Here is a 24,592-nt window from a genome sequence, read left to right on the forward strand (position 1 = left end):
ACAAGACCAAAGCCTCCCCACCAGAAATTACCAAAAACATAGAATGAAAAGAAGCATAACAAGTAACTGCAGAATATGTGGAGATCGACAAGAAACAATGAATCATATTATCTCTGGTTGCCCAGTCTTGGCTAATATAGTAGGTAATCATACCTCCATATCCACAATTAGTGGGCTATTATGTCGATGTATGTGTGTGTGTGTGTGTACATATATGTATATGTACATGTATGTGAGCAAATGGATATGAATGTAAACAGATAGACATAGACGGATAGGTACATAGGTAATATGAATAGACAAGCACACATACACAAATAAAAACTGAAACACATGACCATATACACACACACTTCACTTCACACAAGGACACATATGGAGACACACATCCACATATATGGAGATACACATCCATACATACAGACATAATACATAGTCACCAAATCTCGTACACACACACACACAAACACACTCAGACATGCACACACAAGGAGACAGTGGTACATACATGCATGCAAACAACACACAAAGACGAACACACAAACACAAACATATGCACAATACATGCACAACGATTATAATTTTTATCATTATTATCAAGGAGGTGAACTGGCAGAAATGTTAGTATACTGGATAAAATGCTTAGCAGCATTTCGTCTGTCATTACTTCCTGAGTTCAAATTCTGCTGAGATCACATTTGCCATTCGTACTTTCAGGTTGATAAAATAAGGACCAGTTGAGCACTGGGGTTGATGTAATCAACTTACCACTTCCCTCAAAATTTCAGAAAGGATTATTATTATTAGTACTAGTATTACGATATTATTGCGATGATGATAAAATGTATTTAGGCAGCAACCAGAAAAAGAAACATACAAACATATTACATTTTCCTTTGTTCTGCTTTTTTTTTTTGTAATGGCTTTAGAAATTCCATTATATTAGTTTGGGAGGTAGAATGAATTGATGGTTAGATTGAGTGATCATCACCACCATCATTATCATCATCTTTGTTTTTCTATGCTGGAATAAATTTAATGGTAGGATAGACAAAGAAAAAGGAGTGAGTACCATTATAGAAAGAGCAACAGTCAGAAAAGAAGTGAGAAAGAAAAAAAAAAGAGACAGGGTGAGAGAAAAAGAGAGAGAAATTTAACTGTTGAAAACAAAAAGAAGTTTTGAAGAGTATCAAAGATTTTAAGAAGTCGGTGTTTATTTTATGTTTTACCATTATTTGGTTCTGTGTAAGTTTTACGCTAAGACTTTTGTTTGTTTCAAAATCTGTTAATTTTTAGGTGTGTAGTTTTGAACTGATTTACTACTTTCATGGTTGGTTATAACACCAGGGGTGATTTATTCTGATCTTTTTCTTCCTAAATCTTTACTGCTTGATAAATTCATTCATCTTAACATCCATAAATATTGACGTTGGAATTCTTTTATAAATGCATTTTTGTATGTGTGTGTATATATATATATATATATATATATATATATATATATATATATATATGAACATCACACACATGCTTTTTTTCTTTTGTATCTTTGTCTGTCCATGTCTACCTACCTACAAACCTACCTACCCTCTGCCATGTGCACACACATACATATGCGTGTGCATACACTCACATGCACTCACACACACACGACAGGCTTCTTTCTGTTTCATCTTCTGAATCTACTGACAAAGCTTTTGTTGGCCTCAGGCTATAGTAAAAAACACTTGCCCAAGGTGCCACACAGAGGAACTGAACCCCAAATCAGGTTATTGCAAAGCTTATTTCTTAACCACACACCCACACCTGAGCATATGTGTGTGTATGTTTGTGTGCATAAAGTACTTTTGTGTTTTGGAATAAATTTGGTCACAGACATGAAAACATAAACAAGGAAGTACAGTTATTTAGTTATTGATATGCACACACACACATGTACACACACGTAGATGGATAGTGGGTAGACAGGTAGGTGAATGTGTAGGTTGGTTTGGGTAGGGTAGGTTTTTAAAAGAGTAGGTCGGGGGGAACTTGTAGATGAGCTAGTAGTTCACCCAATAGATATTACAGTTCATCCAAATAGATAATACCCATACCAAAAAATATATCAACTTCAAAACCTTCAATTTAATTCTCATTGACATTCCTTGAGAAAATTTATAATATACTTCTGATGTACATGCAGCTACTCGTATACTTATATCCTCACCTTCCAATAAGTATGAACATCTAACTTGTGTAAAAGAGATCATTATAGCATTTTCAATGGACTTTTTTGTGAGTGTGAAAACTCACATGACTGCTGTAAAAATGAAAGTCATTGTATCTGTTATCACAAGTTTGATGGAAACTAAATGTACAAATATTTGTATTATATTTTCCTGAAACTCATATGCCATGCATTTTATACACCTCCATCAAATGTTTGCACAACACATGCATAATTCACATCGATTTTAATTTAATTTTTGATATAATATTTAAAATTCTAATTACCGTCTTAATAATATTTCTTATCTTTTAAGTCTTGTAGTTAATATAATTTTTAAATTTATATTTTATTAATACCATTACGATAATATTTCTTATCTTTCAAGTTGCTGTGCATTTGTGTATTTTGTCTTTTGTTTGTTTCTTAATTGAAGAGAGGACAAACTGCAAATACTGACTAGACAGCCATTCACAAGAAAACTACGAAATGACAAAGATATATTATATCTTGCTTTTCTTCTTTTTCCTTCATTCTTTCCATTCATTTTTATTTTTTATTTCTGCAAGTGGGTACACATAATGCTCACTTTTGATTTCATTGTTATTGGGTATGTATTCATCAATAACAATAATGAAAGAAACAACCTTTAACTCTTGTTGCTTAACCAACCTTCCTATGCTATATTTTCAATATACAAACCTACTATGTATGACCTCTTGCTTTTTGGCACTTTATGTACTTACTTTTCATGTCACTACATCCTCGAAATGGTAGTGAAAAGTGGGAAGAGAAAAACAAAGCTAGATTAGTGTAGAGGCCAGCGATGTAATACAGAGGAATTTGGATATGACTGTATATTTATCTATGTTGAAAAATTATCCAGATGAACAATATGCTTCTGTAATTTTTATAATTTAGAAAAAAATTATAAAAAACTTTGAAGACATACAAACTTTGTGAACCTAGAGTTTAAATCATTACTTTTACTTTGTCAGTCTGCATTCAGAATCCTTTTTCAGGCAACTGACAATGACTTTTAAACAAAAGTAGTCACCTTTTGTAGAACGAAGCACCTTTTACAAAAGTAATACGTAGCTCATGAACAAGAAATCTATTTATCTCCCCATGTTGCACTGTCTCCATAAACTTTGAAAAATAACTGTGGAATTTTCACAAGTATTACCAGCATCATATGCATGCACAAACACACAGACACACATGCGCATGCATGCACACACACACAAACACACACACACACATCATCATCATCTTTTAACGTCTGTTGTCCATGCTGGCATGGATTGGATGGTTTGACCGGGCTGGCATGCTGGTATGACATGATTTGGCATGGTTTTCTATGGTTGGATGCCCTTCCGAATGCCAACCACGCTGAGAGTGTAATGGATGCTTTTATATGCTACGAGTACAGGTGCCATTTGCATGACACCAGAGTGCTTTTATGTTCCACTGGCACAGGTACCAATTTGTGTGACACCAGTATCTGCCACAACTGCTATTTTGCTCAGCTTGATGAGTCTTCTTCTCAAGCACAACGTAATGCCAAAGGTCTTGGTTAATGACTCCATGAATCCCAACACTCAAAAGGAATTCAACCACTTTGCCTCTGTGAGGCCTAACGCTTGAAAGAAATTCAGCCACATTGCCTCCACGAGGCTCAACACTCGATAGGTACTCAGCCATTTTTCCTCCGTGAGGCCCAACACTCAAAAGGTATTCTTTACATACTACCAGCATGGGTACACTTGGCTTGACAGGTCCTCCCAAACAGCACATCATCAAAGGTCTTGGTCACTAGTCATTGCCTCTGTGAGGCTTAAAGTTCGAAGATCATGCTTCACCACCTCGTTCCATGTCTTCTCATGTCTACCTCTACCACAAGTTCACTCCGCAGTTAGAAATCGGCACTTCTTTACACAGCTGTCCTCATCCATATGTACCACATGACCATACCAGCACAGTCATCTCTCTTGCATACCACATCTGATGCCTTTTATTCCTCATTTTTCTCTCAAGATACTTACACACTGTTGAACATGTACATTGACATTGCACATCCAGCGAAGCATACTGGCTTCATTTATTTCAAGCCTACGCATGTCCTCAGCTGTCAAAGCCCATGTTTCACTGCCATGCAGCATAGCTGTTTGCATGCAGGCATCAAACAATCTGCCTTTCCCTCTGTAAAGTGGTTGACATTAGGAAGAGTATCCAGCTGTAAAAACCATGTCAAAACAGACAGTGGAGCATGGGGCAATCCCCTGATTTGCCAGCTTCTGTCAAACCACCCAACCCATGCCCACATGGAAAACAAACTTTAAATGATGATGATGATATGAGTGCTTGGGTTTAGGGATGCCAATTTGTCCACTTTGGTGGGAATGACAATGTGAAATATACTTATTTATGATTTTCGTTATTTTATTCGGATTCATTATAATTATATTTATTTAAAACTTTTGATGTCTCATTTTTTGCAACAGTCAATTTTGTAAATCATTTTTTTAATGTTTCTGCAAATGTTTTTCTTGTTGGTTTTTTGTTAGTTGGCTTTTAACCCTGAGTATACCTTGATCAATCAGACCAATGATTAAAGGCTTTCTAGTGTTTAGAACCATCTCTTCTTGGGGTATATCAAATTACATTACCTAGCATATGCCTTTTCTTTCATTAGATACAACAATGTGATCTGATAGTTTGACTGCTATTTTTAACAGGGTGAATGACCATGTACAAGTTCTCTTATTGGCTCAAGTTCTCTCGACTGTTTTAATCTTTCAAAATAACTCTCTTTTACTAGTTCCAACATTCAGGCTAGCTGGCGGCATTCTGGATGTAATATTTCATATTAATTTTAGTGTTTGCCAATCATTTGCCAATTTTAGTTATTCTGTGTGTATTGTTGCAGAGAATATATTGGAACAGTAATTATTTCTTTTCAAATATAATTTATAGTTGAATTGTCTATATTTTACTCTGATATTTATATCTCAAGATATAAGCTGATAACTTTTTTTCATTATTTATTTTTCTTTGTTATTTACTTTTTTTTTAATTCTTAATCTGTTAAATATATTTCTTTACAAAACTTTGTATTTTTTAATAAAATTTCTGAGAGCATTATAATTTTTTTTTCTTGTTAATTAATTGGAAATATCTTTGTTGAATCTCTCAAAATCATGTGTGATAATATTCACTTTGTATTTTCATAAGCAAAAAAGGATACAGTTTGGGTGAGATTTGATTAGATGAAATACATAACATAAGATCTAAAAGTGAGACACTCTAGCAGAGATGTAAATAGAGAGACAAGTGCCACAAATAGTTCATTTGCCAAGGAAAAGGAAAGAAACAGCACATATATGATTTAGCTTCTTAGTGTAAATTCTGTTAATGATTTTTTTGGATGCAGCCATATCTGTGTAATTAAGAAGTTTACTTCATAACCAAGTGGTTTTTGGTTTGATCCCAATGTGTGGCACTTTGGATGTTTTCTACTACAGCCATAAGTTGAGCAGTACCTTGCAACTGGAATTTAATAAACAGAAACAATGCAAAATTTGTTATATATCATCATCATCAGGCATCATCCCATCATCATTACAACCACTGTATTATGTTTACTTTCCATGCTAGTGTGGGTCAAAAGGGTTATGATCTGCATGAGTTCTTATCCAGAGGCATTTACCTGCAAAATGTGTTAGAGTATCGTGGCATTTTTGTCCCTATCTTTTTTAGTTTTGTTATGGCTGTTTCCTTTCCTCACACAAATCTTTTTACAGAGTGCACTGGGTGCATTTTATCGAGGCACCAGTACTAGACATGTGACTATGTCTTCTGAAAGACAGAAGTGTCCTTCTGACCCTGCATTATCTTTGCTTATTAGCCAAACAGTTTACAGCAGTTATAATATATGCATTTTATCTTAGCACCAGCCTTGTAGGATTGCCTTGTAACCAATAATAATGAAGTGTTCTTGCCATGTTATTTTCATTTATTCAAGAGGAATAATAGAGAGATTGATGACAATGAAGAAATAAAATTCATGGATGAAGTGGGTGACAAAATGATAGTAGAAACAGAGTATAGTAGTAGGAGAGTAGCAGAGGGCAGGAGCATACCATCTTTAGTTACACAAGCATAATAAAGTGGATAGGGGAGTGAGAGTAAGAGGGAAAGATAAGCAGGAGGAGAATGAGAATGAGAGGGTATCAAAAGGCAGGCAAGGCAGTAAATATAGACTTAGCTGGAACTATTGGATTAGAGATTGGGTTGTTGTCATTTCTTATATGAAGCTCAACACCATGGGATCAGTTTTCACCTCTTTGTTCTGTGACTTTTTAAGTTTTTCTCTTCCACTAATTCCATAAATTTTGAGTGCCACACACTTCTTTATTCAAAGTTTATTTTCTACACACATAACGTGGTTAGACCAGCACAGTCTTCTCCTGTGTATTACATCTGATTTTTCTTATTCCTAATTTCCCTCTCAGCTCATTTGTAGACCTACATTTATGCATACTGACATTATACATCCAACAAAGCATGCTCATTTACTTAAATTCTCGTTTTCAAAAATCATTTGCATGCAGAGCCTACATCTTATCATCATACAGCATCATAGTCCATACACATGTATCATTCAAATTGTCTGTCACCCTCATCGAAAATCCTATGTAGCCAGCAAAAGTAATAACGCCTTGAACTTCTTCCAGCCTGTTGATATTTGATTACAAAAGTTTTGGAACACCTACTCCACTGCAAATTAGATAACCAAGGTAACAGAAACTATCAAATGCTTTTAAGTGCCTTCAGTCCAGTTAAGAGAATCGGTTTCTCAGGTGAACTTAGTGTTTATTGCCTATGTCCACCTCCTAGCATTCAAAGTCTACCACCTCTGTAGATTACTTGTAAGTCTGCTATACCATACATGCATTAATACTCTAAACTAGGTTCAGCAATAGGATTGCTATCTATTCCCTTTCAGCATTTTGAGTATGACAGTTTTCCTGATGCACTCAGTACTCTGTCTTCTTTCTTGTCACTAATGCTAAGTTTCTTTTGGGATTCCTTGATTCTAAGTTTCACTTCCAGATCTGAAAATTTTCTTTAATTTTAATACAGACTCAACTATGCGATTTATCTCATGACTCCAGTTTCATGCCATGGTGATCTGCAGGGGTGAACTATTACAACACAGTTTTGTCATTCATTTATTTTCAATAGTGATGGTGTGATGTCTTTTTAGTGACTGTAGATTGATTTCTTTTTTGCAAAAGATTTTGTGCTCTATATTAGCTATTTTTATAGTAAACGTTTATTTATATTTGTTGGTTAGGGGTGTGTTTAACTGTTTATATTACAATTTGTTTATTTCTCCTGAGGTTTTGGAGATATTTTTTCTTGTTGGATTTATTTGTGAAATTCATTAATGCTATTTGTTTGCAAAGAATGTTTATTTATTGTTATATTTGTCAAGTCTATGTTTTCATTAGAGAAGGTATTCATTTATAGAAAAATTTGTGAAGCATTTCATGTGTACTGGTATTAGGATTCTTGCTTGAGTGATTTTTCTTCTGTGGATATCTTTGTTGATGCTTGTGAGTGTGTGTTTGTATGTGGTTCAACTTTTATGGATGACATTTTTTTTATCAAGGCATATATTTATTTGTTTCTTTGAAACTGCCGGTATGTATTTATGGCAAAGTATATATAATATATATATATATATATATATATATATATATATATATTTGGCTGGGGTATGATAGTTTTGGCTCTTTGTGATTGTTTTATCCTGATTGACATTCACAATATAATTTTTCAAAATGAATTTATTTTGGTGTCTGTAGTGTGAGAAGTTTCATTTGGTGTGTTTTCTGTGTTTATATCCCACTATGTATGTGTGCATGGTGTATGTGTCTTTGAGGGCTCCAGTGAATGTGCTGAGGTTGTTTTGTTTATTGGTTTGTCCTTCTTTTAACATTGTTGCTTTGTCAGCTATTTTTAGGAAGCTTTTACATTATAAGCATGTTTGTGTTATTGTGCAGTTGCATAGGTTTGTGCCTGTGTGTTTATTTCTTGATTGTTTTAGCTTGTGAGGCCAGAATTTGTTTGATTTTCAAAGCGTTTAGGCTGTGAGTACAAGTCTCCCCACTGAATGGAATGCCAGTCACAATATTAATCCCACAAAATTGTTTTAGTACACATTTTCAGCTGAGTGTATGGATTAACCATTAAATGAAATACTCAAGAACACAATGCACTACCCAATCCACAGCCTAACGCATGTGAGCCCAATACCATTAACTTACCTTCACAGTGGGTTCCCATGTTGCTATTAGATTATTGTATATTATGTTTTATGGGTCTTGTTCAGCTGCAGCTAACTTTTGTATTATTCCTATTGCATAGTTTGTGGCATTTATGTTGTTAGGATGTGTTCAGTGATTGGTGCTGGAAGGCATATATACTACACCTATTTTTGCATTTAGTCTGAAGAGTGTATTAACTCTATCACACAGTGTCACTGGTATTGCAGAACAGCTTAAAATGTAATCTCTACCATATTGCTATTAAGTGTAATGAATAATCATAGAAAAAGAAGATAAAATACTAGAATTAGACAACTGACCATGATGCTTTGTAGTCAAGTGTGATTATTATTCGTTGTTAATGATGCCCCCCATAGCTGTTGTTTATTTTTGCTTTTAAATGAAAAAATTGTTTTTGTGATGAAACAAGCATATGAAGAGCCCAATACTTTTTCTGGTAAATGAGCAAAGCCTAGACTTTTTACAGTTGTGGAAATTGTTGATATTTATTCCGTGGATGAAGAGTTTACGCTTATGCAGACAATGCGAGTGATTCAGACAAACTAGTAAAAGTGATGAAGAAAGAAGCAATTTTGGTGAACTAATGTGGTAGTTGAGAGATAGGTCTATTACTGTTATTCTAATTCGTTTTGCAATTCTGTTCATTAGCAATCATTATTCTTGAGCTGTGTATGCAACTATTTATTTTTTTTACTCAAGAACCCAAATGGAGGGCAAAGTTAGACACAGGGCCCCAGGCCTGAGAGAGTTAAGAGTATTAAACAAATGGTGTTGTTATTGTTTTTGTTTAGCTTGTTTGTGAATTTTGAGGTATATATTTTAGTTTGTCTTTGAATCAACTAGGCTTTATGGCTTCTTTATAGAATGGTGTAGCTTTATTAAATCATTTTGTGTGATGAAATTGAAGAGTTTCTCTGGCTTATACTGCTAAGGTTTTCATTCTCAATGGTGGGGTATTATTATGATATTATGTCAATATAATTGGTTAGGTTTGCTTAGCTGATTGTTTTAGGTTGCAATTTTTAAGGTGCTAATTATATTTTTTTCTGATTTTATCTCATATTTTGGGAGATGGCTAGGCTCTTACACCAAGTACACCTCTAATGGATTTCATAGGTATTTGAATTCCTCACTCAAGCTTTAATAGTTAGATAAATCTCCATTCCATAGTAGCATGCCCTTGTGATGTCAAAGAATTCATTTACCATTTTTTAACCTAAGATAAGTTATGGAACTGGAGAGACTTGTGTGCATAAACAACTATATTTAGTTGCTGTTCACTGATAGAAATGAATCTCTCAGCAAATGTTGATGCTTTTTTTATAGTAAGAGTTTGCCAACAAATGGGGAAAGGTCAGTGATGTTGAATGCATATGTAAACACACATACTTAACAAAATACTTTGGCAACGTTATCTACTCATAAATAATTGATATAGTAGGTCTTATTAAATACAAAATACATACACAAAAATATATTTAGAAACATTTCAATCATGATCAAAACATATTTCAAACTCACACAAATATATGCACATAGAAACACTAACAAAGAAGCCTACCAAAAAAATTCACTCTAGCAGGAATCCTAATACCAAGACACATGAAATTCTTCCTAAATTATTCCATAAGAAAAGTCTTCACTAATGACAAAAACGAAGCTTTATCAAAGATCATGCAGACACAGATTGTTCACAAAAATGTAATTTTTATCACTCTATAAAGACATTCTAAGGTTTTCAGTGAAAAAAAGAAAAACAGATGGAAGGAATGCTATCATTTTCAACATCAACAAAAGTAAAAGCTGTAAAGCTTATGGCTTCAGCAGTAGTGTGGTCCATTGATGAGAAGGTCGTGGGTAAGGCCATGTTTAAAAGAGTTGCCCAGAAAATAAATCATACATACAAACATGCACATAGATGCAGGCTAGGCTGTGTGGTTAAGAAGTTTATTTTCTAACTACGTGATTTTGGGTTCAATAAAATACTAAAATACTAAAACGTAAATTTATTCCATAAAATCACCATTGGCTTCAGCCATGGCCTCCAGTTGGCTTTGGAATCTCCTGCAACTCTTCTGGATGGTCTCCTTGTTTAAGTTGGTGAATGCTGCCATAATCCTTACCTTCAGTTCATCTGTGGTGTTACATGGAGCTTTGTTGGTCTCTCACTCAACTGTGCTCCACACATAACAATCAAGTGGGCTGCAGTCTGAGGAGTTAGGTGGCCAGATGTTAGGGGTGATGTGGTCACAGAAATTGTTTGACCGCCATGACTGAGTTCTCCTGCTTGTGTGACATGCTGTAGAGACCTTTTGACAGACAGGGTCTTCTAGCACCAACCCTCTTGACTCAGGGCAGCACTACCTCTTCCAGGCACTTGATGCAGGCCTCCGTGTTGAGTCTGATGCCTTGTGGGAAAATGAATAGAGGCATAACATCACCATCACTAGTGATCACTCTATATACCATGATGATGACTGGATGTTTGATTTTTATCACTCGCATTACATCTGAGATTGCACCCAAACACTCTGAAATATTTGAATTGGAGATTCTGGCTCAAATGCCAAGCAACACAACATGTCCTTTCCAAATTTCTGGCACAGTAAATTGTGTGATGGTGCAGTTATTCTCACAAACAGTGCTCAACTGACCCTATTATATTGTGTAGTCAACAAAATCAAAACCAATGCACATGTGAGAAATTAACAATATAAAATGGCAACAATTTACCCATCGCACCCTGTATGTGTGTGTGTGTATGTGTATGTGTGTGTGTATATATATATGTGTATATATGTATATGTATCTGTATATGTGTATATATATATATATATATATATATATATATATATAATATATGATAAAATTTTCAAAAAAATTTATCAGTGGCCAGCATATTATAAAATACCTTTTAGGGTGAAAATAATAAACAACTTAAAAATAAGGGCAAAAGAAAAAAATTTCTATGCCAAATATGCCAAGAATAGACTTTAAATTGTCAATAACCACATATAAAAAATTTTTAGAAATTTCTGTCAACTTGCTTCGAGACATGTGCTTATAGTGATGAATTAATTATATGTGGTTATTGACAATTTAAAGTCTATTCTTGGCATATTTGGCATAGAAATTTTTCTTTTGCCCTTATTTATAAGTTATATATATATATATATATATATATATATATATATATATATATATATGTGTGTGTGTGTATATGTGTGTGTATGCGCGTGCGTGTGTATATGTGCATATATATCATCATCATCATCATCATCGTTTAACGTCCGCTTTCTGTGTTGGCATGAGTTGGATGATTTGACTGAGGCCTGGCAAGCCAGAAGGCTGCCCACTTTTCACGCAACAATCAAAACAATTCAACTTTAGATTTAGGTTTCTGTTGAGTTTTTTGTATAGCTCTATCTAGTATGCTCCAAAGATTTTCAGTTGGGTTCATGTCAGGAGATTGGCTCAGCCAAGGAAGCTTTTTAATCCCCTTTTTAGTCAGCCGTTTTTGATTCCTTTTCGCTGTGTGGCATGGAGTCCCATCTTCCATGTGAATACATCGGAAGTAGTCCTTGCTTAAGTATTACGATGTATTTTTCAGAGTTTATGGTTACAACACATTCGATCAGCTCAGAACAACCATTGCTGGTGACAGCTCCTCATACTGTTACAGAGATACTGCCATTTTTCACAGTTGGTTGGAGTCGTTTCAAATCAGATTCTTGACCCAAACACGTCTGCTGTCTGAAAAAATGCAAATCTTGGTTCATTTGAGAAAATCACTCTATCCCAAAATGAGCTGGATTTTTCTGACATCTCTTTAGCCCATTTCTTTTTTTTTTTTTACATGATATTAATTTATTGAAGGAGAGGTTTTCTTCTAGCTGCTCATCCATAATACCCAACCTTATGCAGATATGCAACACACATTCTTGGACTAACTTCTAGCTGTTTTGCAATGTCAGAAGCCTTCGAACCGGGGCTCGTTTTCCACAATTCTCTTCAAACAATGAAGCTTCCTTTCCAAGGGCTCAGGTCAGCTGGAATGAGAATCTGTTGATACTTTTCCTTGGCTTTTGAATTGCACTATAATTCTATTAACAGTAGCAAGGGGAATTTGAAGATTTTCGGCATTTTTTTGCTGGCTAAGACCAGCCTCAGATTGCCCAACAATATGACCTCTTTGAAAATCTGACAGTTCTGCTGAATTTTTTGTGCCTGGTATGGTTGCTTTTTGCAAATGTTTAATATTAGATTGTCAAGAGAGTTCTTGTGAAATTTTAAATTTTGGTTTTAAATGACGTATTTTCAAATTAATTTTCATTAAATTACTTTGATTTTATATATCATTTTAAAGCCTGTTTTGCGCTCTATCTAATCGTGTTACTCTTTTACTTTTTGAATAATTAGACCATTTTTTCCAGAATGTTGAATACAACATGGACAAAAAGCAAATTCGCACAATTTTCTTATTCCAGTTCAAGCTAGGCCGAAAAGCTGCTGAAACAGCTCACGATATCAACGATGCATTTGGCCCAGGAACCACTAATGAACATACAGCACAATGGTGGTTCAAGAAATTTTATATCGGTGACGAGAGTCTTGAAGATGATAAGTGTAGTGGTTGACCATCAGATGTTGACAACTAAGAGCCTTAGTCGAAGCCAATCCACGCACAACTGTTCGAGAGCTTGCTTCTGAATTAGACATAATGTATACAACAATTTCCAACCACTTGAAAGAGATTGGAAAAACAAAAATACTTGAGAAATGGGTGCCATTTTGAAGTGTCTTCCCTTCTTTTACGCAACAAGAATGACCCATTTCTTGACCGGATTGTGACTTGCAATGAAAAGTGGATTTTTTACGACAACCAGCGACACTCAGCTCAGTGGTTGGATGCTGACGAAGCTCCACAGTGCTTCCTGAAGCCAAAGTTGCACCAAAAGAAGGTCATGGTGATTGTTTGGTGGTCTGCGGCCAGTCTCATCCATCACAGTTTTTTGGATCCAGGCAAAACCATTACAGTGGAGAAGTATTGTCAGCAAATGGATGAAATGCATAAGTAACTTCGACAACAACAGCCAGCATTGGTCAATAGAAAATGACTAATTCTTCTCCATGACAACGCTCGGCCACACATTGCACAACTGACCCTGCAGAAGTTGAACGATTTGGGCTACGAAACTCTGCCATACTCATACTCACCAGACCTCTCGCCTACCACTACCACTTTTTCAAGCATCGCAACAACTTCCTGCGTGAGAAATGCTTCAAAAACCAAGTCGATGCCAAACACGCCTTCAACGACTTCATTGGCACCAGAACGCAGGATGTTTATGCTACTGACATAAGTAAACTTGTTTCGCGTTGTCAAAAGCGTGTTGATTCTGATGGTGTTTATTTTGATTAATAAAGTTTTGTTTGAGCCGAGATATGTGCACCTGAATTTAAAGGTTAAAAACCACAAGAACTTTCTTGACAACCTAATATAATGGTACCTGGAATGAAAAAGAATAATTACATTGCAAATTCTACACCGCTGAAAATATATTAAAACGCGTAGATCAGAAATTTTGAATATTAAAGGTGTCTATTTACTTCCTGCATGTCTGTGTATATTTATCTATATATATATATATATATATATATATGTGTGTGTATATATGTATATGTATACATATATGTATATATTTATACACAAACGTGTGTGTGTTTGTGTGTATATGTGTGTGTCTGTATATGTTTACATGCATATATATATATATATATATATATTATATATATATATATATATATATATATATATGTGTATGTATTGTATAATACATGTTTGATCTGCTTGCTGACCAATGAAAGCCATGGGGGCCTTATCTTTATTTTAGTTATTGGTTTTTTAATCTTACAAACATTTCAATTTCCTTTACTTTATTATTGACTAATAAAGAACTAGTTTTGACACTCTTTTATCTCCTTATTTCCCTCTCTCCCTCCTTCGCTTCAGAGAATGAGAGGGCTTGAATAACAAAGAAATAGGGTGAAAGTATAAGATAGTGTAAGAAACAGACAGTGCAGGAGAAGAAAGAAAAGTGAAAGGGAGCTGGAGGATGTAAAAGAAATATGAGTGATACTTTCCCTTCTGCACAATATTTTAAATTCAGATGCTACCCACACACGCACACCCCGCCACAGACAGGTGTTTTAATTGCATTTGTAATAATGTCTTCATCTTGAATAAATTGAAACAAATGACATCTCAAATCTTTGAAAAAAAGTGAAATGGCAGTTTTACCTTGATTTTCTTATTTTGTAACAGAACGCAATGTGCAATTTTTAAATATAATTTTATAAGAACATCTGACTTTTCATGGTTCCAATTTTCTTTGCTTTTTCCGTTTTGTTATTCAAACTATAACAAGTTATTCAAACTATAACAAGTTATTCTTTGACTGTTTACTAACAATTACAAAAATCTATTACAAGAAGGAAGATTAAACAGTATCCTCTATCCTCAAATGCTGTAAAATGTGGTCAAATACATCACATCTGTTTTTTTCAAATGAATATCAAACCATAAATTATTCTAAATTGCCTGCAACCAAGAATATATTTTAACAGTTATGTGAAAGGTGCTACAACAACATTTGCTGGAATAATGTTATTTGACCACTGTAATTTGATAGAGATATATGTAGCAGATTGGCATTCTATTTTGTATATTACTTTTAACTTCAGAAAGTCAAATAATGACTCAAAGTTTTCCACACAAGTCATTAAATTCAACACCAGTATTTGTAAATAAAAAAAAAGAAGCTAAAATGTAGTTTAAATAATGAAACAGAGAAGTCATTAAAATCAGCAGCATTATTTCCAGTAATAAACCAAAAAATGTGTAAAACAATTTGGGACCATGAAAAGTCAATAGTGCCCAGAAACCAATAACTTATATAATTTATTTAGTGTTTGTTTAGTCAGATTTAGTAAAAATTCGCTTTTAATACATTTTAATACTGCTCTGTTCAAAATGGAATCTTCAATGAAAATAGAAAAATTTAATGAAAATATTAAAGATATCTAACTGTAAATACACACACACACACATATAAATACTATAATATATGTTTTAATACTATATGATATACATACCTTAATACCATAGTGTATGCATCTTATATCAGATTAAATATTAACGTATGATTTCAGTAGAAGGCATATGCAATGAGGTGCATAGTTGCAAGTGTGGCAGTGTAGTAAGAAGTTTGTATCCTAACTGCAAGGTTCTGGGTTCAGTTCTACTTTGTGGTGCCTTAGGCAAATGCTTCTAACTATTGCCTTGCGCTGACCATACCACGTAACTAAATTTTGTTAATGGAAATTGAAAGAAGCCCATTGTGTGTGTATGTGTGTGTTTGTTCCCAACCATAACCTGAAGACTGGTGCTGATTTATTTATGTCACAATAACTTAGCAGTTTGGCAAAAGAGACCAATAGAATAAGTACCAAGTTTTAAAACAAGTGCTGAGATCGATTTATTTGACTAAAATTCTATAAGGTGGTTCACCAGCATGGCTGCTGTTTGAGGAGTGAAAGAAATAAAAGATAAAGAAGAGTCACAAAATTGTGTATATTTTGTATAACTAACATGTGCATTAGATCAGTGTAATTTAATTTTAGAAAGTTGATTTGGTTTTTAGTTTTGTAGGGTTCATTAAGTTATTTCAAACATTCTTTAGAAATCCTTTTGAAATGCATTAACATATTACACATGTGACATGTATTATTGAAAATATTAGGATAAAATATCATCATTATCACTATTGTCATCATCATCATCCTCATTATTATCCTCCTCATCCTTATCATCATTTTTATGCCCATTTTTTCATGCTTGCATGGATTGGATGGGTCTTCTCGAGGAAAACACCCTGCAACTGATTGCTTTCCTTTGAGATTCAACATCCAGTGATTAAACTTCACCATTTCTTTCTCTGTCTTCCTTAGTCTCCCTCTTCTACTGGCGCCTTTCTACCCCTTTTCTACTCATCTGTCCTCATCTATATGCATAACATATCCATATCAGCATAGCTATCTCTGTTGCACTCTAAACTGACTCCTCTTATATACAGTATTTCTTACAGCTGTGCCTCATTGTTCATGCACACTAACATTATACATTCAGTGGGTCGTGCCTGTTTTGTTTCTTTCCAAAGTTCACACATCCTCTGTGTTTTTAGCACCTTTATCTCACTGTTTGTACTTTTTTATTTACAACCATAGTCGAAGTAAAACATTTGTAGATTAATCATCCAATAATTAAATTTCACTAATCAACTTGGATAACAGTCACTTTGTGTTTTTCCTGATGAATTCATCTATGTCCAAAGTTCCACTGGTATAACAATATAACAAGAGAAAGAAAGAACATGCTGGGATTTTTAAGGGGGTAACTCTTTTCATTTTCCTCATGCACTATGCTTATCTCTCCCTCTCCACTCTTGCTACCCAGTCCTATTCTCTCTGCTCCGTCAACTTTGTTGTTATTATTCTGTTGTTCCACTGTGCAAATCCTTGGGTTTCACCAGTTACTGCATTCCCCAATTTCCCACCTTCTACATTCAGGTGAACTCCCTAGCACACACACTGGGCAATCCTCTATTGTCACATCCTTAAACTTTGAGAGTATGTTGTGGCACATTGCTACCATCTCTTTTACTTTCGCTTTCTCTCATTCTTGCGCTCTCTCTCCCTTACTCTCTCTCCCTTGCTCTTTCTTACCCTGATTGGGGTAACGATGTATCTCCTCTACAGTGAGACACCTATTTCTGTCTATATATCACCTCTCCTCACTTGGCACAAAGCAACAACCTTGAGTACCAACCCCTCTCAATGAATCTTTGTCTTGCAACTTGGTGACCTTGCTGGTGCTGGTCCCATATAAAAAACAACCAGTTCATACTGCAAGGTTATTGGCATTAGGAAGGGCATCCAACCATAAAAACTATGCCAAAGCAGATCTCACTGGTACTGGTGCCACGTACAAAGCACCCACTCCACTCTGTAAAGTATTTGGCATTAGGAAGAGTATCCGGCTATAAAAACCATGCCAAAACATACAGTGGGGCTTATCAGCTCCAGTCAAACTATCCAACCCATGCCAGCGTAGAAGTCGGACATGAAATGATGATGATGTTGATGATATATTTGTGCCCACTTTTACAGGACTGGCATGGGTTTAGTGAACCTCTTGAGGTTCACAGCCATGTGCCTTTCTTGGTGTCTGTGCTCATTGTGTTTTCAAGCTACTTTGTTCCACAGCTTCACACAAACCACTGAACAGGTGGACTCTATGTTCATGAGGCATATAGACAATGTCATGACAAGCGGAATAGCATCAGTTGGAAGATGTGGATATAAACGTATGCACACACATGCATACACTAACACAAACGTACAATAGGAGTCCTAACAGTTTCCATCTATCGCATTTTACTCATGAGGCATTACTCAACTTCAGACTATAAACCCCATATGCTCGTGAACAGACTTCTAAATCAAGCAGCCATGGCTGCACCTTATGATATGCACACACGTACATGTTTACTTAAGTGTTCATGAAACCTACCCATGCACAAATAAACATACATTTATATATACCCATGTGCATGCCACTATGTGTAGATGCACATAAGTGTGCAAACATACCTGAAAATTCATGTGCATATAATTTTTCCCATCTGTATGAATAATATTTGTCTAATATATATAAATATGAAACCAATAAACACTTGAATTTTCCCATTTAACCATTATATGTCTCATTAAATTTATCTCCAATAAATTGCAATAATTTATTCCTGTTTTTCTTTCATTGTAGGTGCTAATGCTAAGAATAAAAGAGCTGTTTATGAACCTTCTGGAACACAGCGCTGTCGACAAGTAATCTGCAGCAAAGAAATGGCTCTCACAGTTGGTGTATTACTAGGTATTGTCATCCTAGCAGTTGCTTTTATTGCTTCATTTGCTCGTCCAGATAGCCAAAAATGTAACATAGCTTCTGTTCAGGCACCACCAAATGATCTTTTGTCTAACAGCAGTGGTAGTGAGAAAGCAGAAGATAGCAATACAGAGGAAACTGATACAAACTTCCCATGGAGTGGTGTATGGCTTCCAAAATCTGTTTTACCATTACATTATTCAATATTTATCCATCCTAACCTTACCACAAGTCTGGTAACTGGGAATGTCTCAATTACCTGCAGAGCGGTCTCTTCTACAAACTTCATTATTTTGCACAACACACAAAACATAACTGAACTGGTTATTCATTCACACAACAATTCAAAATTAAGATCCGCTGATTTGATTCAACAGAAGAATGGTAGTATGCTTTATATAAAGCTTGACCGCTTCCTTAAAGAGGAAGAAATATTTGATATCATCATTTATTTTCGGTCACGTCTGCAAACTGGAATGGTTGGATTTTATCTGAGCAGTTATACAGCAGAAGATGGATCAACAAGGTAAGATATTTCAGTTATTGAAGAAATAACATTAAAGTTTGCTGATGTGTTAGTTCTCTTCATTTCTAGGGTTATATCTAATTGCTACATCTAATTTGGCTTAAAATTGTTTTTTGTTTTTTTTCATGTTATTTGATTAGTTGATATAAAATTTTCAGAATTGTAAAGATGTGTGCGAAGGGCAATACTACATTCTAGAACAGGAGGTGTATTACCAAATGAATTGCAACTTAAAAAGTTGTTGCAGCATTTCAGTAATTGGTTGAAAAATTAAAAGCACCTCACAGATCTCCCATCCAAATATACTCTGCTCATTTGTAACTGAGGAACAATCTATACTCTCTTACATGCAGTGATTAATTGTATGATGTTGAGAGTAACAGTTTTGACACACTATATTCTCTCTACTCACCAGTCCATTTCTATATATCAGTAAATTTTAGAGGTGGCTACAATAGAGGCAAGCATGTTGGGCTTACACTTGTTACTTGCTGTGAAAATATAAGACAGCAGTGGCTGATCAAGTGACAAAGTTATTGAACTAATTATTCATAATGAGTTTAAATTTGTCACTAACGTTTCATTGCATCTCTGGACAGAACAGTCACCAAACTTATTCAACCACTGACCCCATTTAGCTACTTCTCCTTTTGCATCAACCACTTTAGCTGCTTCTCTTTTTGCATCGACCCCTTTAACCCCTTCTCCTTCTACATCGACCACTACCTCCTCATTTAAAATATCTTAATACCCTACCTTACCATACCATATCTTAAACGCATGCCAGGTACTGATGCTGGCAATTAAAATGTTAGCTAAAATATATATGTATGACAAATTAAGAAATTCTATTGAAGATGACACACTTTTTACATTTAAAACTACATGTATGAGTATTAAACTTTCAATTTTTACGAAAATGTTTTCACAGTTAGCAAATGTGAAAAACACATATTGCTGGAAAATCTTTCATTGAAACTGACAACATCAATGTGAGGGATGAGCATGGTGCTGACTCAATATTTCAAGCAGTTCATCTGGGTGAGCTGGTCTTTCACACGAAGATCCCCATTTGACCCCTTGGCTATCATCGACCCCCTGTAATTCCTTGCCGACCCCTAAAAGGTTCTTTGGACCCCTTTGGCAACCCCTGCTTTAGATTGTCTCAATATACCTACAAGCCATAAATAGACACTAACTCTAAATTATTTAGTCTCAATCTAGCGTCCACCAATTGTCATTATTGTTTTGGTTATAGTCTGTGTCTGAGGATTAGTATGAGGCTGCCTTTCTTATGTTAAGTACCTCATCCATAGAGCATCTACCAATGAGTAGACAAATTCTTTGAGCATTGGAAATGTTAACCACAGTACAACAGGAAGACGGGCATTGCTGTGTGATTAAGAAGTTCATTTCTCAACTGCTTGGTTTGACCTCAGTCCACTGTTCAGTACCTTGGCCAAGTATCTCTACTATAACCCTGGGCCTAGTGAAGGAATTTAATCGGGAGAAACTGAAAGGTTCCCATTCTATGCCCATATATATACATACATGCGTATGTGTGTGAGTGTGTGTATTTAATTATGATGAGATTTTATTCAGTTTCCATCTATTTATCCACAGACCTGAGTCTGTACCGGAAAACATTGTCCAAAATGCTGCCCAGTGGGACTAAATCAAAAATCATGTGGTTGGGCAGTGACCTTCTTAACCATACAGTGATGTCTATGTCTTTATTTTTATGTTGGACGTTTGTCTTTGAGTTTCATATTTTACATAACGGTATTTCCTAGGAGTATTGTGTGGACTTCAAAAATTTGCTGTAACTCAGTTTTAAATTGGCTACTTCAAAGTGTGAAGCTGAAGTTGTACTTTTTACATTGACTTGTGGGATATGTCAATTAGACAAATCTATATTTTGCTGAATGTATACACATTAACATACACACACACAGAGTAATTGTGATGTTATTGAATTCTGAACACTGTGATTCTATTTATTAGCAAAATTGATATGACTGGGCCCATTTGAAGTGTGCCAGAAGTTTTTTTTTATGTGTGTGGTGTGTGTGTGTGTTGAGATAAAAAGAATTAGATTGTTATCAAAGAGTTGAACAATTGTGGTGGTAATCAGATGTGTGGTACAGAGGTTGATATTTGGGAAGAGGATTTGTATTTAACTAGATGAAGTATATTTTGGTGAAAACTGTTTAAGACATTTAGAGAGTTTAGTAATGTTACTGTGATATTCAGATTAGTTGCAAAACAGGATGCTGAGATGTGCTGAGTGCATCAAAGTTTCTTTTAATAATAGTGTTTGGGAAAATGTTGATATGTTTTAGTTGGTATGTGTAATAACTGGGTAGGTTATTTAAAGAAATCAACAGTAGTATGTAGCTGCTAGAATAAGAATAGCCTGGGCAAAGTTTAGAGAGCTCTTACCCCTGCTGGCGACAAAGGGACTCTCACTCAGAGTAAAAGGCAGACTGTATGACGCATGCGTACGAACAACCATGCTACATGGCAGTGAAACATGGGCTGTAACTGCTGAGGACATACGTAAGCTCGCAAGGAATGAAGCCAGTATGCTCCGTTGGATGTGTAATGTCAATGTGAATACCCGTCAGAGTGTAAGTATCTTGAGAGAAAAGCTGAACATTAGAAGCATCAGTTGTGGCGTGCAAGAGAGACGATTGCGCTGGTATGGACATGTGGTGAGAATGGAGGAGGATAGCTGCGTGAAAAAGTGCCACACCCTAACAGTTGAGGGAACCCGTGGAAGAGGTAGGCCCAGGAAGACCTGGGCTGAGGTGGTGAGGCAAGACCTTCGTACATTGGGCCTCACCGAGGCGATGACTACGGACCGAGACCTTTGGAAATGGGCTGTGCGTGAGAAGACCCGGCAAGCCAAGTAAGATCGTTGCCAGTGCCCCTGGACTGGTTCTTGTGCGGGTGGCACATGAGATGCACCATTTTGAGCGTGGCCGTTGCCAGTACCGCCTGACTGGCTCCTGTAGGATTTTCGAGCGAGATCGTTGCCAGTGCCCCTGGACTGGCTTGTGCGGGTGGCACATAAAAGACACCATTTCGAGCGTGGCCGTTTTCGTGCGGGTGACACGTAAAAGCACCCACTACACTCTCTGAGTGGTTGGCGTTAGGAAGGGCATCCAGCTGTAGAAACTCTGCCAAATCAGACTGGAGCCTGGTGTTGCCATCCGGTTTCACCAGTCCTCAGTCAAATCGTCCAACCCATGCTAGCATGGAAAGCGGACGTTAAACGATGATGATGATGATGATGATATATATATATATATATATATATACACATAGCTTTTCTTTTAGACTTTATATTAAAAACATGATTATGTTCTAATTTATTCTTTTGTAAACCATATAGTTTCAGGTTCAGTACTACTGCATGGAATCTTGGACAAATGTCTTATACGATAGTCTCTGACTGGCCAAAGCATTGAGTGGATTTTATAGGTGGAAACTGAGAGCCATAACATATGTGTGTATGTGGTTATGTCACCTAACATAGTGTGCTGGTAAATGAGTGTCACTATCATACAAGCAGTGTCATTCATTTCTAGTTTTCTTTGAAAAACTGCCTCACCATGGAAAAGCAGTCCCTTTGTTTGGGAACAAGTAAGGGTTGGTGATAGGAAGGGTATCCGATCATAGAAAAATTTGCAGTGGATGTTAAATTGATGGAAATAATCACGCATATATACATGCAAACATTCAACCACACACATACACACGAATACACACAATCATTATCATCTGTAACATGGGTAAGGAGTTCTGGGTATCCTCTATCAAGTTTTATTCATGAATTTCGTTGATGAGAGTGAATGTCTTATTCTGCAGCTTGTGAACTCCTCATATCCTGTATTGTTTTTTCCATATATATATAAGAAAGCTGATAGTGTATGAAACTTGAGAAGTGACCAAGATATTTGTTTAAATAGATCAATGAATGACCTCGTATATTAAGTGTTAGTTTCCTCTTGTGTTTAAAAACCTTAATATGCTCATACATAGACATACATACATATATTGATAGACATGGCTCTTTGCTATTGAATATTATATCAGAAAACATCATCATCCTATAGACAAGACATGTAAACAACACACATGTTCCAAAGGAAATAATTAGACATTAGTGTTTCATCATAATTTCCACTTCTTTAGCTGAGACACCAACCAATCCCTTGGTGTTAGAAGCAACTGCTGCGATTTACAGAGATCAGAAAACAAAACATTTGCTGATGCATTCTGTGGCTTGCCAAACCACTAACTGGGTGATGTGGGAAATTACAAAATCACTGTTTGTAGCTCAGGAGGTTTTGAAGAAGCACAAATATAAGCAAATACACATGTGCACATATATAGACATACATATGCACATGCATGCACACACGTACACACACACACACACACACACACACACACACACACACACACACACACACACACACACACGTATTTATATATATGTAGTGTATTGTTTGCTTGTTGCTAAGATCAGAAAAGATTTCTTCATCCAGTGAGAGATCAGTATCATTTAATGAGTACAGGAACTATATGTAAAATGCTACAAGTTTCATGCTCAGTGCAGTAATCAGATGGGACTTGTATAGCATACCATGCACAGTATGTTAATGATTCATATTCTTGAGCTTGAATGCTGGCTGGATCATGCATGGTATGCTATACAAGCCTGTCTGATTACTGCACTGCCTGAACATGGAAATTGAAGTAGCTCTCATATAACACCTATATTCATTAAATGATATATATATACTTATATGGTGGGCTTCTTTTAGCTTTGTCTACCAAATACATTTTCAAGATTTTGGTTGGCCTGGGGCTATAATAGAAATCACCCAATGTATCTCTCAATGTCATTGAATCTGAATCCACATTTTTTGGAATCAACCATGTAAACATTTTGTGTGTGTGTGTGTGTGTGTGTGTGTGTGTGTGTGTGTGTGTGTGTGGGTGTGGGTGTGGGTGGTAAAGAAATAAGAATGGATAATTCAAGACATCACTATATGCATTTCATCAGTATATATATATGTGAATGTGTGTTTGTGTGTAGTTATTACATAATATAATACAAGTGATTCAGTATCTGTCTTTTTATAATATACAGTAGAATCCTGGTTTTCGAACGACTCTGATCAAGAATAAATCATACTTTATCTCCTGTCTTTCTCATATTTATTTAATACAGTAGTACCTCAGTTTATGAACGCCTCTGATCACAAATGAATAGTGCTTTATATATATATATATACATGTATATATAAAGCACGATTTATTTGAAATCAGAGTTGTTCGAAAACCATGGTACTACTGTATAATATATATATTTATAGAATAACCAATTATTCTAAGTCTGTGTAACAAACTGCTGGTGACAATGGATATAGTAGTGGTATTTATTCATGTTCACAATATCATAAATAGAATGTAATTTGCAATTA

General features: G+C 35.5%; 1 protein-coding gene across 5 annotated transcripts in view; it reads left to right on the plus strand.

The window, feature by feature from the left end:
- The window catches only part of LOC106869101 (endoplasmic reticulum aminopeptidase 1), a 1,176,109-nt gene that overhangs the window by 268,568 nt on the left and 882,949 nt on the right, over positions 1–24,592 (plus strand). For all 5 annotated transcript variants that reach the window (XM_089357447.1, XM_089357445.1, XM_052970645.2 and 2 more), the window contains exon 2: positions 18,449–19,094. In XM_089357447.1, the coding sequence (XP_089213573.1) occupies positions 18,529–19,094 (566 nt within the window). In that variant the 5' untranslated portion in view covers positions 18,449–18,528. The remainder of the gene's footprint in view (positions 1–18,448; positions 19,095–24,592) is intronic.

The sequence above is a fragment of the Octopus bimaculoides genome, chromosome 9 (genome assembly GCF_046866305.1).
Source record: "Octopus bimaculoides isolate indiv1 chromosome 9, ASM4686630v1, whole genome shotgun sequence".
Lineage (NCBI taxonomy): Eukaryota > Metazoa > Mollusca > Cephalopoda > Octopoda > Octopodidae > Octopus > Octopus bimaculoides.